This window comes from Oreochromis aureus, linkage group 20 (genome assembly GCF_013358895.1).
Source record: "Oreochromis aureus strain Israel breed Guangdong linkage group 20, ZZ_aureus, whole genome shotgun sequence".
NCBI classification, from domain to species: domain Eukaryota; kingdom Metazoa; phylum Chordata; class Actinopteri; order Cichliformes; family Cichlidae; genus Oreochromis; species Oreochromis aureus.
Window position 1 is genome coordinate 22171605 of NC_052961.1, and position 19489 is coordinate 22191093.

General features: G+C 38.9%; 1 protein-coding gene across 1 annotated transcript; it reads left to right on the plus strand.

Moving 5' to 3' along the window:
- Positions 1–171: 171 nt before the first annotated feature.
- tmem201 (transmembrane protein 201) lies at positions 172–12508 on the plus strand. The gene is made up of 11 exons (XM_031726398.2): positions 172–368; positions 796–916; positions 1023–1217; positions 1306–1485; positions 2335–2699; positions 2791–2991; positions 8305–8507; positions 9349–9411; positions 9538–9828; positions 10032–10160; positions 10622–12508. The coding sequence occupies exons 1-11, from the start codon at positions 259–261 to the stop codon at positions 10717–10719; spliced, it is 1956 nt and encodes a 651-aa protein (XP_031582258.1). The 5' UTR covers positions 172–258; the 3' UTR covers positions 10720–12508.
- Positions 12509–19489: the final 6981 nt, after the last annotated feature.

Genomic DNA, 19489 nt, shown 5'->3' on the forward strand with positions numbered 1-19489 from the left:
TTTCTTTCACGTTTAATTTGGTTTACTTTAATAAACACCGCCACCAAAATGTGTTATTTTGTACAAATGAAAAGCAGCATCGTAAGCGTTAGAGTGGACAGCAAGGATTTAATGAACCCTATTGGAACGCGTCCAGGTGTTTACGTACTTTCCGTTTCCGTTACAGGGGCGTGAACAAAAGGAATCGTTTGCCGCGTGCGCGCTCGCGCCGTGTTTTGCGATCTTAAAACACTACGTTTAATATTTTTGCGAAAAAAGATGGAGACGCTTAGCAAGCTTTTGCTGGAATACCCTGAATTGATGTACAGCGGAGTCGGAGCTACGGCGTTTGTCGCCGGCGGAGCGCTCATATATAAAATTGCCACAAGGTAACTTCTCCGACTTCTGGCACCGCGGCGGTGTGTTTGTAGCTAACGCTACATTCACGCTAGCACAAGTTAATGTGTGTGGAATAAAAGAAGCACACCAGTTGATTTTTAATTGTGACATTAAAGAAATAGTGCTTCCTGTCCCGCTCCTATTGCTCCTCTGGAGTCATTGGTGTATTTACGCTAGCCCGGGCGCTCACTTTAAGAGCAGCTGTTCCGCTAACTAATTTGATGCTTTGCAGTTTTGTGAGTCCAGCTTTAGCTAACCCTGTTTGATGTTTACAGTTAGTATTTATAATATCACGTGACATCAGTACAGTGGCCATATTCAGATGTTTCAGGCTGGGTTAAGTATTTTTGCATAACTGAACAGCAGCGGTTGCCATGAATAACACGCTGGATTTACCTTGTCGCTTGTTGTTTACAGAAAGAAGCCCACCCATGCAAGTGTTAACTGCTGGTTCTGTAATCAGAACACAGTTGTGCCCTATGGGAACAGGAACTGCTGGGATTGCCCCAATTGCGACCAGTACAATGGCTTCCAGGAGGTAAGTATTATACACTATGTAACAGTTTTTTAAAAACTTGTTTGTTAACTGTGGTCATTCTTTTTCTCTAACGCATATACATTTTTTAAACTGTCTGTGTTTTTAGAATGGGGACTACAACAAGCCCATTCCTGCTCAGTACATGGAGCATCTAAATCATGGCATATCTGGAAGCCTTCCTTCATCGGAGACACCTAAGACTCTGCAGTGGGTCAACTGTCAGATGCTGCTTTGTCGGAAGTGTAATAACAACCAGTCTGCAAAGATCAAACAGTTAGCCTCGTATATCCCGAGGGATGATGTATGTATTTTGTTTCTGTCACATAATATTGCCCAACATGCTGTTCTGAAAAATAACACCAAATGCCGTTTCTTTCTTTCTCTTGTAGGAGAACTACGATGAGGAAATTGAAGCCTACAAGCATCACCTGGAGCAGACTTATAAGTTATGCAGGCCATGTCAGACAGCAGTGGAGTACTACATTAAATATCAGAACCGCCAGCTTCGTACGGTGCTTCTTAATAATCAGCTGCGGCGCACCCGGGAGTCAGACATGGGCTTTGTAAAGGTCAGTGCAACCCAGAGTCCCGGATCTCACCCAGTCAGGCAAATATTGTGAATTATTTAATAAAAAAAATCACACATAAAAGACACCAAATCACCAAATGCTGTAGCATGCAGGGTGTTTGACCTTTAGCCAGTTACCAAATAACATGATCATTTTAGCTGAGACAAGAAGGAAACTGCCTTAATTTTAACTTTTTTTCTGTGATACCATCTTGTTGCTTTTTCATGTTTAACATAATTTGTTAATCTTGAAATGTAAGAGGGAAACTTTCAGCCTTTTGCTTTTTGTCGTTACACCTAATGACATAATGCCTTATCAGTAGCTATTTAATGTGCATTCGGATCCTCTTTGACCTACTCAAACAAAATAGTCAAGTGTTCAAACAATGAAGCGATCCACAGGTTTCTTATTTTCATGGGTCTGCTGATAAGGATTAGCGCTTTGACACAATCAAGTCCTGCTTTTCAGCATTTAAAGTGATTAATGAATTGTTTCCGCTTCTGCTCCAGTGTGATCTGTGACGTTAGACGTCATGTCTGATTTAAGGTTGTGTGAGGATACGAGTGAATGATATTTAACCACTGCTGTGGCTTTAATGGAACGCATAAAACTTTGACTTTCCTATTCACACTAGTGATTCATTAATGTGGTGCAGTCCTGTTACCCGTTTCTTGGTAAAACACTGAACTATAGCTAACAGTGCTTTCAATTCGTTTAATTGGCATTCAGACCCCTGTTGTAGACTTTATTAACACTATGTTGACATTGTATGCTATTAATCTCAATATGCTGTGAAAATGTCACAATAAGGGCCTGTTTTGTTTGTTTGTTTGTTTTTTCCTCCTGCAGAGTGCCCAGTCCCTGTCCTCTCCCATGGGAGTCGTACTCTTGCGGGCCCTTGCCTTCCTAATATGTGCTTTCCTTGCTGCCACAATTTTCTGTGAATTGCCAGACCAGCCTTCGTCACCTGATGGCTCGCAGACATTAAGTGGTGGGGTTGCTCCTCCAAAGCCTCAAGTCCACAATGAGTCTGCCCCCACTGATAACAGCAGCAGAGTGTTGCCTGTGTGGCAGAGTCTGCTGGAGCTGATCCCAGATAAGGCCATAGAAAATGCCGAGCTTGCGTGGCAGCATGGGAAGGACAACCAGCTGGCTGTAGTCTCTGTTGGCCTGTTAACTTGTCTCACTGGTATCTTCTTAGCAGGAGCTGCAAGGTAAGCACCCACCATTTTGTTTCCCTTTGGGTGGGGTGTTCGTAGTTCCCAGTTTAATTAAAACAAAAAAACAAATCTTGCTGCATTTCAGGTTGAGGAGAATTGATGCTGTAGCCTCTGTCCTGTGGTTCTTCATCCTGTGCCTCTACATGGCTGAGAGCTACATGACTGATGCCTTGAGCTGGATGTACACGACGAAGCTTGTTGGCATCTCCCTCTGTTGCCTCGTCAGCTTTGCTGCTGCCGTGGCAACTCGTAAACCGCTGGGCGCACGGAGAGCCAGATACCGAAGGTCAGAACCTGAGCAGTAATGTTCACATTGTATTTGAAACCGTGGATTATACAAAAACATGTCTTTCCATGAATGCTTTCCATTCATAAGCGTCGGATCAAAAAGCATCAATCTAACAAGTGTTATTGGTGTATTTTTAATGTTGTCATTTCTTTTCTGTCACTGTCCGTTTTAAACCTTCAATCTTCCAGCTCTGTGTGAGAATGACTGTGATGTTTTGACATCTGAATGATAATCTCCAGATATGGCACACAGCCTGAAGCTAGTCCCTTCTCCTTACCAAACCCCACCTTCAGCCACACAGTCATGTGCTGAGCAAGTGCTTGATGCATCAATTTTTGGCAGTTAAAACAATTTTGCATCAGATAATATTGTTACCTCATGGTAGTGCTTTGTTCTTCTGCTTTGAATAATTGTAATTGTCATTGTTTTTTATCTATTCACTGAGAGAAGCAATGAGGAAACATTTCAGTAATCATAAATGTCATAAAGGTATTATTTATAAGCTCACTCTAATTATTATCAGTTATAAAGTCCTAAGAAGGTTAACAAGTAAACTTTACAGGACCTTCTGACATTTCAAACTATTAGTGTTCTCTATTCAAATGACTGATTAGTTATTTAGCTTCTTTATTACTGCACCATATATGTGAACAAAATGATGTTTAAATAAGCTCATTTTTGCAACCAGTATATTGGGTTGTTAACATTTTAGGTTTTAGCTACTTTACACTTTACTAGACTGTTTGAAGGTGTTTTGAATGTACTTGTTTAACACTGTTAAAGCTGTGGGGTTTCTAAACAACTCACTGCATGAAATACTAATTTGTGTAAACACTTTATACCACACATAAGATGTGGTATTTGCGTAATCACACTCTTTCTCTATCGCTTCGCATCACCTACAAATTTTATTGGCATTGGATATTTCCTAATGCAGCCTGTTCCGGTGTCTTTACCTCGTGTCTTTGACCGCACTAGGAGGTGACGTGGAGCATGATGTGTAGTGATGTTAGCTGACAGAAAATTTGCATGCCTGCAAAATCTGCAAATTTTAATCGACATTTACTATTGTAGTTTATTTATTCATTTATTTATTTATTTTACAATGGACCGGTTTAAGTATTTAGCTGCCCGAGTTTGTTATTCCCAAATTCTGCAGTTTTTCTCCTGTCTCCATTATTGTTGTGACCTTGTACCCTTTTGATTTACTTTTAGAACATTCAGTATTCGTCTAAAGTTGCATGATCTTGACTGTAAGCAATCTTTGCAAATACACATTTTCTTTGAACAGTATCATGCAGAATTGGCCAATATTTGGCCTTGCAGTGGCATTAGTTCACCTTGAGACAGTAGCACGAAGTTTTTCAGTGTACTTGGCAGATAGGTTGTTTGTTTTTTAAAGCTTCTTTGAGAACTTGTATCAGTTCTTCTGTAGATTCCCTTTGTTACTTGTCTCACTTAACACTGAGTCCAGTATTGAAATCAGTGCTCTCCGGTGCTTATTCGTTCATCAGCAGGGCTCCTTGCATTGTCTTGAGTTTTAGTTACTCTTACTGGTCACTTCATTACTTACAGCTTGCTAGTACCAGTTGGACCCCCTTTTGCCTTCAGAACCATGTTAATTCTTCAAAACAGATTTAAGAGGTGCTGGAAACTTTCCTCAGAGATTTTGGTCCATAGTGATATGATAACATCACACAATCTCCCGTTTCACCTCATCCCAAAGGTACTCTACTGGATTGAGATCTGGTGACTGCGGAGGTGATTTGAGTGCAGTGAACTCGCCGTCATGTTCAAGAAACAAGTTTGAGGTTATTTGAACTTTGTGACATGGTCCGTTAAGATGGCGGCACTGTGGTCATAAAGGGATTGACATCCAGCATAAAATCTTGGCCAAATCAAACATGCAGATCATAAACACATTTAGTATTAGGCCTTTTTCCATTACTTCCTCCTCAACTCGGCATGACTTGTTTTCCATTACTAAAGAGTACCAGCTAATATGGGTGAGGACGTTATAGCAATGCGGTGGAACATCCCATGACATCATTTAAATGCGACATAACAAAGGTGGACGTCGAGGCGATGTGATATCTGCTTGGCCTGTGGCTTTTCGTCAGACTCTGGGACCACGGTGTTGTTTCTATGCAGCTGTTTCCCGTGTTTTTGGGTTTCAAAAATGGCGGTATGCAGTCTGTTGACATCACATTTTCAAATCGCCTCAGAACCCTGGTCGCTTGGAATACTGGTCAAGTAGGTACTAAAAAAAGTGAGCCCATGTGAATCGTAGCTTCAGTTTACGGTTCTTAGCTGACGGAGATCAGAGATGCTGTAGCCCATCTGCTTCAAGGTTCAATGGGTTTTGCATTTAGAGATGCTCTTCTTATACCTTGGTTGTAACAAATTGTTGTTTTAGTCACTGCTGCCTTCCTATCAGCTTGAAGCATTATGGTTGTTCATCTCTGATTTCTGGAGTCCAACAAAGCTTTTTCACCCAGAGACCTGGCGCTCACTGGGCATTTTCTCTTTTCACACCATTCTCTGTAAACCCTAGAGATGGTCATTTCGGAAAATTCCAGTATATTAGCAGTTTCTGAAATACCCAGACCGTTGAACAGGTGTGTCTAACAAAGTGTATCCGGCTGTATGTTTGGGCTCTTTGTGACATTGAGGAATGATCAGAGCCCGTCAGTGGCCTCTCTGATGGTGCAGCATGATAAAGATCTGCACATGCAAAGTGTTCAAAGGTTTTGGAGAGTATTTATGTGTACTTCTTTGTGTCATATTTTGATGCTTTTAGCTTTGGGCTCAAAACTCAAGTTCAAAATAGCCTGTAGGTGACTACCTGACAGGTACTTGGCTTGTTTCAGCATTCGAGGTATCTTGTGTAAGCATCAGTTCCTGGTGGCCTTTTTTTTTTCTTTTCGTTTTTAATTGGTGCTTTTTTTTCAGAACATTAAGTGCTCCACTCAGCAACATCTTGGAGTTTTTTTCTCAGGATTAATCCTAAATTGTCCTGCGCAAACTTCAAATGAGGCGATTTACAGCTAAAATGACAACCTTATAGCACTCACAACTGTATTAGCTTCCATTATAACTAATGCTACCTTTGCCAGTATTTTAACAAGTTGATATGTGATAAACACTAATGACCGTATTAGGTGCACGTGCTAACATTTCATCTAACTTGTTTATTTGAGTTTCATAGTTTTGTTTTACTTTTGTTGGATTGTGTTGGATGTAGGGGGTATTTATTTTACTCTAGTGTGATAAGGTGTTACAAAGTTTTGTTTTCCGTTTTGTAGTGTTGTAACTGTGGGTTTAAACTGTGTTGCGCTGTTCTGTCGAGAGATTTCTGTTCTCAAACCATCGCCTGTGGTGTAGTAGACTTCACATGCTTTGAGTCTAAGATAGTAGATGATTGATCAAGTTTTGAACCTGTGTGACTTTTCACACCTGATAAACATCAAAAAAGCACAACGCAATGCTGTATAGTGCCGCAGTTTTTAAAAAAAAAGTCATACTGGCTGTTTATACTGTGACGTTAATTGCTAATGACTTGAAGGCTTTTTTTTGTTTTGTTTTTTAAACTTCCGCATGTGACAAACTGCATCTTAAACTCAAAAGTAACGTTCATCACAGAACAAAACTAGCTGTATTGGTTAGAGTTGTGTGACATACAGGGTGTATCAAAAGAACCATCCCGAATTCAAAGTGCTTTAATCCTGCAGCCGTTCACGGATAACGGCCAAAACGCATACCGTTAAAAAGACGAGGCTTGTCGGTTTTGATGCGGTCGCTGGTAGCACCAGTAGCTGCAGTGGCCCCAGACATGCTCACAAAAACATGGGACAAGTTTGACTATCGTTTGGACATGTGCAATGCGTCCAGAGGGGGACACATTGAGGAACACATTGTATGTAAACCCTTTTATATTCAGCCATGGAGTTTAAAATTTACTTCAAGCTTTTATGTCCAATGTTTAAAACAATAAACAAATAAATAAATAAATCCTTTTGAAAGTGAATGATTCGTCTTCATACACCCTGTATTTGGACCCATCGTGTGTACTAAGGGTAAGAAAAAAAGATATCTGAGTAATTGTATTTTTACCTTTTGGTTTGTAAGGTACAGCTTTAAAATGTGTTGTTTCTGCCAAAGTTTTACATACTCTATCCAAAAGTTTGTTTGCTTTTAAGCCACAGTTTGCATGTTTTTTAAATGATATTTGCATAATGTCTGGTTTGAGTATTTCTATTTTATTTTTTTATTTTTTTTGGAGAACCCCTGTTTCTCCCTGATGAGCTGTATGACTGTAGACTTCTTTGTGCCAAGTGTCTAGCTCTAGAAGCACTATGTTCAAACTGTTAGCTGTAGGTTTAAGCTACTATATGTGACAAATTATTGTGCTTCATTATTATACTACTGTTACTATTTATCCCAAGTATGTTTATCTAAATATTTTAGTAGCGTCTGTTGGAGAAACACTTGATACTTTAAAAAAAAAAAAAAAAAAAAGGACCCGTTGTTATGCTAATTCTTGATACTTTTTTTACAGTTTATCACAGTTTGATCACCGACGATGTGTTTATATATTCTGTAACAGCCTCAGAAAGGAGCTCCATCCCTGCTAAAAGGTTTCCTGCAACATGCTCGATGAAACACTTTGCGTTTTGGGTGCTTAAATGGTTCATTTGGGTATCTTGCTTTTAATGATGGGCTCCATTTCGGAGGCTTTGTGGTAATGCTTGCTGTACATGGAATATAATAAACGACTGATAAAAGGAAATGTCTTCTGCTTGTTTTTCCACCAGCATCCTGTCTCCTTCTGAATGTCTCTTTCCAGTCTGTAAAATAATAACTTTGTTACTCAACTTTGGAGGCAGTGGAAATAATCAGAAGTGACCTGATTATACAAAGAAGCTTTATGTCGCTGCTCTGCGTGGGACCCATGAGTGTGTGTGTCAGCTGCTGCGTGCTGTCACACGGCTGCTGCAGCGTTTCAGCGAGAGCCTTGTCGTAGCCTGCCTCCATTAGTGCTGACATTAAGGGGTTGTCAGAGCAGCTCATTTCTAAGTTTGTCCCCTGTTTTCTTCTCGTACTTGGTCTTTAAATCAGCATATGTTTAATTGGTAGTAAGCAGGTAAAATTCTTAATTGTGTTTACACAATTTGCTCTATCAGTACCCAATTTCCCCTCCTGAGAAGTATTATGTTAGACATTCTGTATGTTAAGTATTTGTATGTTTTTGCTGCTGTGTTACAACTTTAATTTCAGGTAGTAGACCATTCCGTTGCTCTTGTGTTGCAGATACCTTGCAGGAAGCTCCACAGTCCCTCCTTTGAGCTCCACAGATGTGGCGGACACTTTCATCCCCACTCCACCCCCTAACCTCTCCCAGCTCATCAACCGCCACCACGGTCGTCACGAGCGCAAGGCTTCCCCCTCCTCTCTGCCCGGGCGTCTCAACAGAGCCCTGTGCCTCGGCACCATGCCCTCCCTCACCAGGACAGGTAGCGCGGGATGTTTTCCCTTTCAGTTTGTGCTCGTGGTGACTGATATTTCTGTGTAATCCTTCTAATGGCTTGTTGACGTTTATCTGTGGTCTAACGGCTCAAAAGGAACATTTCAGCAAAGGGAACCGACACATTTGTGCAAATTAATCAAGTAGCTTCAGGTGAAGGCTGGGTTTACTATTTGGAATTATTTGTTTTTACAGTTAGTTACACTGTAGCACTTGGCATGCTCATGAGGTTTAGAATTACGTAGCTCCGTTTTTATGGAATATCACCTGAAATATTGCCTCTGTTTACAGACACAAACATATCTAAAGTATCTGCATTTCTTACCAAGAGGTCATTTAGGTCGTTTATGCTGAAGTGTTTGCATAAATATACATTATTTTTAGAAACTATGCAATGGAGACAGTTTCTAACAGGATATTTCAGAAATCTCTGGCACAACTGTGCTTAAATTTCTCAATTTTATTTCAAATGCAAAAATTAAAAAATGCGTGTTTGCAGTGAAAAGCGTATGTTTTTAGGAGCAGTCGTGGTCCTACAGTTGGTGGCCCATTTGCAGCTGCTTAATCTGACAGATTTGTCACTAATTATTTACTAGTATTGTGGATTTTTAGTGTGAAGACTATTGATTTTTCTTTGAATGTGATAAACTAAAACCTGAGCCTCAGCATGAAGTTGTGTAGTTTTAGGTTTATGAGAAATGCTGATAGCTGATACAGGTTTAAGTAAAAACATCAGTTTGTGGTTGTGGTGAAAAGTGTGACTCTACAGGTTTTATTTATTTATTTATTTATTTATTTATTTATTTATTTATTTATTTTTTAATTTTCAGATTCTGGTTACCTGTTTAGTGGAAGCAGACCAGCCTCACAGTACAAAGATTCACAATCTTCAGGTATTGAAAGTCCTGGCGATGCTGTGACCTCTGTTCAGTTTTTCATTGTAAGCAACAGCTCAGTGCTGTTTTCACTAAGACGTTGCTTAGTGAAAACATTTTTCACCGCTCTCTTTTTTGGCACAGACTACTTTTCGCTCAAGTCTGGGAGCCGCCCATCATCCCCGGGTCCCTCCCCAACTCCTTCGGTAGCTGGTTCTGTTACATCCAGTTCAGGTTCTGCCAGACAACGGCGTCCCCTCATCAGCCCCGCTCGTCTCAACATTGGTGGCCAGAGACTCCGGCTTTTCTCAGCAGAGCCAGAACCCACGCTCATGTTCCCACCTGCGTCTCCATCACATTTCCTGTCTGAGCCGACCCCTTCGGTTTACAGCGGCTGCTTTTCACCCGACGTGTCACCCTTTCAAAGTCAAAATGGCAAGTATACATAAGGCTGACTGTTACAGGAAGACTTGTGGCAATATTTATTTTGTTTGTCTGTTATTCCTGAAACTACCACCAGGTGGCAATATAAACTTTTTTGGGGGTCAAAACCACCACACATTGAAACAAATCAACTTGTGAACATGTTTAGATGGTTTGGTCTGTGGTTTAATGATTTTACCTGATTGGCCTTGCAGATTTGAGCTCCTTGTTAAGAGACGGTAGTGTTATTGAAGAGGAAGAGAAGCGAAGCAGCTCCTCGGGATCATCTGCTTGCCTGGTCGGTACTACAACTCAGTGTCCAGAGGGCAGACATTCTCCAAAAGGTAAGCAGTTTGATTTAAACCCTGCAGGGAGATGGATGTATCTATGTCAGAAAATTTAATATTTGTATCATGCCTGCTGGCTAACTGGGTTTTAAAAGATCTCAGTCTGCTTGGGCTGATACATCAGAATGTCTGCGTGTATCATTTGAAGCTGCTTTTGATCTCTGTAGATATCTACAGTGACTGCAAACAGATTCCCTCTTAAAGCAATTTCAGTTTAAGTGACAGGAACTGCAGCACTCCATATATGAGGGACAGAATATTAAGAACACTGCTACCTGGGGGTCTTTCCTTCATTAAAATTAATTCAATGAACTTGATTGTAGTTTCTGTAACTTCTTCTCTATTTGTTCTGATTTAAAGGGGGGGAAAAGTCTTTTGTGACGCAGACACAAAATGTAAAACCAGATGAGGATGTTTGATGATAGTGGTCATGGCTCACGTTTGCCTTTTCTCTCCAGATTTTGCGAAGCGTCTCATATGGCCGGGGCTTTTGTTTGCAAGCCTGACTGCCAACCTGTTCTTCGGCTGCCTCTACTTGTACAACAACTGGAGATGAATGTCGACAGAGCTGCTGCTCTCTCTCATGCCCCGTACAAAGCAAGTGTGCCTCTGGCCCGTTGACTAACCTGTTGTTCCTGTGCAACGAGAGGACATACAGCAGTGCAAGAAAATATCACCTCTCTGGTGCTTTACCTACTGTTTGCCGGTGCAAATTCCAGATGTCAGAAGAACTGTGCAGTGAAATCAGATCGTATATTTGTGAGTCATTAGTGCTCAAACGTGAAATGGGTTTTGTTTTTGCCTTTTGATCACTGCTCCTCTTACACAAAGACAGGTGCAAATGATAAGAAGGGGGAAAAAACAAAAAAAGATGAAATTGCACTGATGGCTTTTTAAAACCTGCGCTGTGAATTGTGCAATAAACATGTACTGTTCAGTCGACGCTGCTTGGGCACAAAGTCGCGTCTTGCCTACTTACACTGACCGAGTGCATTACCTCCCTCAACTGAACATCGCTGGATCTCTACAGCAGCCAGAAACTGGTAAACGTTAAGCGACATGTTTTCTTGTGGTTTACAGTTTTTGTTTTATTGGCATTTGTACTGATGCCATTACATGTCAGCGGAGGAAAGTAAAAAGTGGTGCTCTGTTATTGTTGGCCTATTTAGGGTCAAAATAATTCCTAACATTTCCATCTCATAAACATTTCTCAGCAGTTCACTACACAAAGGGTTCTCACCAAAGCGATTCAGTTTCGGTTCTTTCTTACTGTAAAGCTATTCATAAGCAAGTTTGTAAGTGTGACAGCTCCTAAGGTCAAGTGTGGTTTAAAAATAAAAATAAAACATTTCCAGTATATGGAAGAAATCGTGTTTGCTGTCTCTCTGTCTGCACAAGCAAGCCGCAGAGAGGGAAGTTTTCCTGCCAACTCAGCTGTGAACTAATTTATACGTTACTTTTGTTATTACTCATAGTCAAGCATGTACGTTATTACAGATTGGAAATATTTTTGCACTTGTTTTTCTGAATTGGCGGACGTGTTCTACTTAACGTGATTTAAAAATTGTTTGAAATTGACGGATGTTTGGTTGTTATTTGTGTGCATGTTAATCAGCTGATTCTCGGAAACTTGTACATTTTTAGACTCGCGAGCTGCATTTAAACAGGTTTGTGTTTCTTTTGCATGTGATGCAAAACAAAACTCGTATGAAATTTGGAAAGATTTTGTTCTGTTTAGGTGATTATTGAATTATTAAGTGAGTAATTTGACTTTGTTGCAATATTAAGTTTACTTATTGGTTTGTGCAAAGTTACTTTGAACCAAAGTTATAAATTATTACATTTGTCTGGCAATAGTTGTAGAAAACTATCAATGGACAGCTTTCTAATGATTTGTGGTGGTCATTTTAATCATTCAGTGTTGTATGCAGATGTTTGTGCTTGATTTTTTTAAATTTTTTTTTTTCTGTCTCTGAATCGACTCACTCATTGAAAAAGCATGAAATGTGCTAAAATCTTGATGCTTTCTTAAATCCCGGTTAATTTTTTCTGCAATGGACAAGCTATCATTATTTTTATTCACTTGAAAGTCAGTTTGTTTGAACATGTATTTGAATTTAACTGTTTTGTTTTGCAGCCTGCATCATCAGTTTTTAAAATCAGAGGTTGTCTAGTTCAAACTCTTTCACAAGAAGTATGATGTGTTTTTTCTCACTGTCTGTTTGATGGGTTGTTATGCCCTTGTACTAAGCAACACGTTTGATCTGTAATTGTGGAACAACAGTGGTTTCATGTGGACCTGTGCTTTTCTTTTCTTTTTTTTAAATAAATAAACAAAATTCTTTCCCTAATTACCTCTGTGTAATTACACCTGCTCTATCAAAACACATGTTACAGAATATTGCCAAAAGATATTAGCTCATCTGCCTTCACACACACATGAACTTGAGTGACATGCCATTCTTAATCCATAAGCAAAGCTTTCCATTAAGTTTAGGAGTGTTTTATAGGAATTTTTGACGTTTGATGAGAAAGCCAAGCTCGCAGCCTTGACTCCAGTTCATCTCAAAGGTGTTGTTTCGGGTTGGGGTCAGGACTCTGTGCAGGCCAGTCAAGTTCTTCCACCAAACTTGCTCATCTGTGTCTTTATAGACCTTGCTTTGTGCAGTGATGGCGGTCATGTTGAAAGAGGAAGGGGCATCTCTAAACCTTTCCACGGTTTGAGAAAATATTCTGCATACCTAGGTGCTTCATTTTATACACATGTGGCCATGGAAGTGATTGAAACACTTGTGTTCAGTGTGCTTCCAAATGTTGTGCCTTAGCCTACCTTAAGCTCGCCCCCTTCTGGCACTGCTAGGCATTGTCTGAGTCTTTAAATATTCTGATCTCTGGCCCGCCTCAGCAAACTGAAGCTTGCACTGAATCGTTAAAGATAATCATATGTTTAAAGGGTTGCTATGGCACTGAAAAGCTGAATTTACACAGCTGACGAGAGATTAACTGTAAGTGGACTGCAGGCAGACAAAGCGGTCAAGGGTGAAGGAAAGAGTCTTGTAGGAGGGAAACTTCGATTTTATAGCCACAAATTCACTGCACTATAACCATGATGGGTCTCCTCCATGGGTCAGATTGGCATCTTTTGTTTTTTGGGTGAATGTGTGTACCCTTTTATTATAGAGCCACTATATACTTCTTTTCATCAGAACATTTTCTTTTTATTAGTTCTGAAAAGGTTTTAGGTATAAAAAGAATCGTTTATGACCAAATAATACAATAAATCATGCCATTATATCTTTCTGACCTATCATGGGTAACTTTATGACTCTTTCTAAAATAACTTACACATAATAACAACGTGAATTATGTTTGCACTCTGACCTTAATGTGTTGTTTTCTTGTCCAAAGTTCAGAAATAGCCATCTTCATATCTTATTATTCATCAGTTCTGCGTAAGGCTTTATTTCCTTCCCTTTAAGCCCTGAGCTGTACTCCTCCACTTTTTTTTCCTCCACTTTCATTGCGAGTTAAGTTTTGATGTTATTTTTGGTTCTTCCTTTTTCTTTTTCCAGAGAAGGGACCACCCATTCGGCATCCACGTCAGATAAGTTCTTTTGTTTTTTCCTCTCTGCACATCATCTCACATTTAATCTTCATTAATCGCATTATTATCTTAAGGAAGGGAGCCTAAGCTTAACACTGAGTCATTGTTTAGAATAAATGATGAAATATGGCAAATGTAAACGAATCTAGAAAAGCGTGACTTTTTTTTCACTTCGCGTTCATCAGCAAAACATGTTCGAGATGTGCAAAGGATTGTTTTTAGAACTTGCTTATTGCACCCTCTGTAACAACCATGACTCTACAAACCTGAATGCTGAATTAAGCAAACAGATTAAATTGTGCAAACTTGTTTCAAATGTTTTAAGTGATATTTTCTCCTTTTTGAGTTTTAGAAATTAAGTATTTTTTATTAACTTCAACCATTTTGCATTGAAGTTGGCATCACTCAGAAGTACATTTTCACTCTACTTATTGAACGAATGAGAGGAAAGCAATTGACATGAAACCTCTAAAGCAGGGACTCCAATCCAGACGTCTTTGGTAAATGTGAGAGAGAACAGAAAATTTGCACTTTTAATTGTATTTTCATAGGTTTTACAGCTTCTCCTACTAATAAAGATGGCCCAGTGACCAGTTCTACTACACCAAAATAAATAAGTTATAGATTTCTGTCATTTTAAACATTTACTTCTTAAAATTTAAGCCCAAAGAGATGTGTTGACAGATATCTTTGTGTTGTAATAGCACTTCATTTTCTAAATAACATATCTCAAAGTGCGTCATATATGACCCGTGATATGAAAGGAGTTTAACCTCCCAGCATTACAGTCTATGTTCACTTTTTTTTAAACAAACACAAAACTACCCACAAAATTTTGTTATTTCAATTCACCATTTGTAAGTTATGCTTTCCTAATTCCATGCAAAACATGAATGAAAGTAATATATTTTTTAACTGAGCTGACTTCATCATTTTAAATCCAATCAAAAGCTCTATACAGAAGCAAGTCAACATATTTAAACTGTGAAACACTAGAAGTTTGTTATGCTGACTTGATCACTAATTATGTGCTGATGTTCTGCAGATATGATGCTTAAAATGAGAAGCAGCACTGCAGTTTAAGTAAGGTGGAGGTGATGGGAATCGCATTGCATCTTCAGTTTTTGAATATTTTTGGAAGAGTGAAATATTTTCACCAGCTGAGATGAAGAATCAGGTGATCGCTGCGGTTAGTAAGATTAATTATCTGGGAAACAGACGACTCAAATGTCTGTACAACAGTGTCATTGCCAGTTCTTCCACTTGGAGCTAAGATGTTTAGCTTTTCCATCTAGAGCAGTGTGGTAGAATCTGACTGGTTGCATTAGATCAGACATTTTTAGAAATAAATGCATTTCAACAGTACCCCTCTTTGAGTCACTGGAATTATATTGAGACATTTTGTAGATTTAGGAAATGAAACTTCTGTAAATTACTAAAAGCTAATTTTAGTTACTAATGCTGCTGTTTTTCTCCCGTGACGCAGCACTTCTCTGGACTTATATTAATTGCAAAGCACCGGACTGGCTGTGCAGCTGTCCTATAAATGACACGCCGATTGTCTGTTGGGGTCTGTGGGTCCACCCTACAGTGCCTGACAGAACATTTTCAGTCAGCAAGAGCAGTTTCTCATCCTCTTTGCTGGAATCCCCTGTGCACTCCCTCAAAGATTAAACTTAAGTCCAATCCTTTCACAGCACGCTTCCTCTTTTTCAGATCATTCAGACACACTGCATGAATTTCACAGCAAAGGGTGTGAAATACATGCATCAAAAGCCCCCTTGAAACTGCAGGTGGGGCCAGCCAAGTGAAAAATACTAAATTAAACTAAACCGAATAGATATGTTTGCATCCAAAGAACAAGAAGATGAGCTTCCTGATGCTATTGTGCTTACCTTTATTTATTTCAATCCAATTTGGATCCTGTTTTATTCCTAATAACTGAAAAAAGTGCTATCATGAGCTATGCTGCCTTTGTTTGTACTTGCAGCATTTAGAAAATGATATTGCTATATGGAGATTATAAGTATCACATTTATGCAGACACACATCATGTCACATTGACCTCTGAGCGCACTGTTACATTTTACCTCTGTCTTTCTTTTAAGTTCACCACAAAATGTTTTATCTTTAAAGAAAGTGCTGTCATGACAAAGAGAACGAGCTGCTTATATATCTGCCTAATAAACTGTAGTATATTCTATAATAAGCTATAATAAGTGATTCATGTCCAGTTATTTACTAATCAGAATCTCTCACCTATTCCCTACCCCCCAAATAATGTTTATTATTATAATATTTGGAATAAAATTCCAGCAGTAATAAAATAATGTATTACTAGATATAGTAACCATAGTAACCAATATTTTGGCTTTTTTTCTGTCTTTTTTTCTACTTCTATTTTTCTAATATATCTGTAATTGACCTTTTCTTCCTGTGCCTTGTGCTGCTGTAACAAGTGAATCGGCTAAAGAGGAATCAGATCTGTTACCATTAATTTTATACTGTTATGTGTCATCTTTGATGCTCTGTGTTTTTATATTTATTTGTTGTTATGTGTTTTCTTCTTGTACTGTGAATTTTCAGGTTGTAATTTTACGTATTGCTGTCTGAACCATACTGCTGTACATTGTCTGATGTTGTGTTAACTTTCTTATTTATTGTTTTGCTCTGACCTGGCACTGATTGCAGATGAAAAGTGGCCTGTTGTTAATTAATATGCACTGTTCCCTTTAAATAAATCAATTAAATGAAAATGTATATACAAAATACAAAATACAACACCTTTAATGTAAGGTTTCCTCTTCTTTACGCTTCTTTTTAAAATGTTTTACTCAACTATTGCAACCAAACTGGGCTCATCTTCAAACCTCTTCTCATCTCTTACTCAATTTTAGTTCCACAAAAACTACATTGGGTGTCTGGAGAAGTCTTTGAAACTCACAGGTAGCATTCAAATCTCTTTTCATCTGTGTCTGATCTCACGTGAGATGATCTTTAAGGGCAGCAGCAGAGTTTTGGCTGCAGACTGTGAAACAGAATAAGACAGATCCATTTGGGGAATCTTATGAGTCAAAGTGATGCAAAGAAGCTCTGAGTATCGTGACTAGACGGCGAACAAAGTGCTTTAACGTGGGTGAACTCAAAACCAAATGTGCTAAATTATGCCAGCTGGAAAACACGACTCCTTTTCAGCACATAGCATTACATTTTAATCACACCTAGGTGATAGACTTCTCTAGTGGATTGAAAAAAAAGAAGAAAACTTTCATTTTCTACCTGAATGTGAAACTGGTGGGGATTTCTGTCACATAAATGAGCCAAAACCGATGTTAAACAGCGGCTTTCTCTGAACCACAGAAATGGGGACCTGATAGTATTGACAAGCCACCTTGCTCTGTCGTATATTACACAATCCATTAAGAAAGAAAGTCGAGGGACAATAAGAGCAAAAGCTTATGAATAAAAAAAAGAAGCACGAGCTCTTAAGAATGCACAGAAAGGAAGTCGAGACCCTTTTCCTGATGCACCACAGAACTGTGGGTAAGCTTAAAGACGGTAAACAAGGCACACACATCTGAACATCACGTGATCAAACTACAGCGCTCGCATGTGTTTATGTGATGACTGTAAAAGTTTCCTGTCTAAACTTTGTTACTGGTTTTTTGTTTTTTTTATTATGCCATGTGTTGGACTGCTTGATTAACGGCTATACTTTCAGTTTTATCGAAACTGTAACTCTAATCCTTTCTTAATTTGAGTTTAATCTTGAGTTGCCATCAGAAACAAGATGAATAGCGCATTTATCAGGCAGCTACGAGATTCAACTCTGCAGCTTGTTTACTGTCGAGGGGTTTTTCTGGCTCGTAGTTGAAAAATAGTTCCGTTCGGGGCAAAGGGTGGGAAGCATTCATGCTTTCAGTCTGCCGATCTGGCCAAACAGTTTCTCTTCTGCACAATCACTTCCTGTTTTTTTTTTTTTTCACCAGCTGGTCTGAGGTGAACTCACAAACACATATTCGTGTGTGTTCTCTAAATACCGATCAGAATCTTGTAGCTCTTGAGTGCTCAAGACAGTAGCCTCTCATTAACAGGAAGCCAGCGTATCTAGCAGCACCAGACCACAACTCAGAAATATCAACACCTGCAAACCAAACTGAACAAACACAACTGAGATCATCTATTTATTTGCATGTTATGTGACTTGCTAAGAAAAAGTCTGGCACAGAATTCAGAGAAAAGAAAAACCTGTTTTGTCTGTTTGCTAATGTTAGTTAGTGAACAGTTGTAAAGTCACGCTGCTGTTGTTGTTGGCCCCTGCATTTCCCCTTTCTATGGTAGTACAACCGCCGTGGTTCGGGATCCACTTCCATGATGAGCGCGGTGTCTTTGTTCACGGATTGTGGTAAAGCTTAAGTACAAATTGTCTTAAACAGATATAAGAAAACAGGAAGGCAGGCTTCCTAACAAGATTTTCACTTTGACGGAAGACGGCAACATTTCAAGAAGAAGAAAAAAATTTGTCTGAAGAAACGCGATTAATTTTGTTATTTAAGATGTTTGACTGGCTGCCAGCTGGAATCTACTGTCTTTTCCCCCCACAAAATATCTGCTTCTTTACATTTATTTGCATCTATAAATTAAGACATAAATAACTGGGAATGTACCGAATTATGTGTGAATTCCAAAAACTAAAAGCTTCGTCTGGTCTATTTTGGCTCATGAAACTTGCAAAAGTGGAAGGAAATCAAAAGGGGAAATAACCTACTTTAATTTATCTTTGTTAATTTAATAAATTACTTATGTTTTATTACTCTCACTGACAGGTTGGCAAAGCTTTCCTAATTTGATGATGCTGCCAAATCAAGAGGCAACATGATGATTCCATCGATTAATCTGTAGATTTATTCCATGAATAACTGTTTAATTAGTTTGTCTATAGAATAAGTGAGACTTTCTTTTTCTCCTTAAAGCCAAAAAGGTTGCATTGCACTGCTGTTTAACTTCTATACCATCATTGAAATTAAAGCATCAGCTTACAAACGATGTCCTTATTACTCAAAAATATGTCTCGTTCATATCAGTCATTCATGAATGAAACAAGCCAAATGTTGCATCCCTCATAAGATTTTCAAATATTTCCCCAGGACGGGGGGGAATCATTTTGTGGATCCACATTGTGGTATTGCTACTTTGAAAGATTTCCACCACTAGCCAGGTTCCAAATCCCACGTTGACTTTGTAGTCACGTGTGACAACGCGCCACTGCAGACAGCAAATATGTAAAATATATATATATATATATATATATATATATATATATATATATATATATATATATATATATGTTTGCTCCAAAATAAAAGTAATAATTGTTTCCCATCGACTCGGTGACGCAGTGAGTCCTCCTCCCATTTAACATCGACAGAAATATTAAACATCTCTTTCATCACAGGCTTTTACTCACGCAGGTGCTCCCCTGCTGCTGCCTGTATACGGAAAATAAATCAGCTTTAATAGCGTGAAAGTTCCAGAAAGTGACTCACTTTTCAGACACCAAACGTGCCCTTATACCTGCTTGTGACTAATTCGGCTTCTACTTAAATTCTTATAAATTGGTTTTAGCTAATTGTTTCACTCTTTAGCTTAAAAGATTTTTTTAAGTCTCCTACACACATCACCTAGGACAGGAGGAGGGCGGGAGGTGGAGAGAGGGGTGTAC

Excerpts from the sequence above, each read along its gene's own strand:
- tmem201 (XM_031726398.2), top strand. The coding sequence starts at position 259 with ATGGAGACGCTTAGCAAGCTTTTGCTGGAATACCCTGAATTGATGTAC. Across the intron at positions 1,486-2,334 it reads CAGACATGGGCTTTGTAAAG|AGTGCCCAGTCCCTGTCCTC; the intron begins GTCAGTGCAACC and ends TTCCTCCTGCAG. Across the intron at positions 10,161-10,621 it reads GGGCAGACATTCTCCAAAAG|ATTTTGCGAAGCGTCTCATA; the intron begins GTAAGCAGTTTG and ends TTTTCTCTCCAG.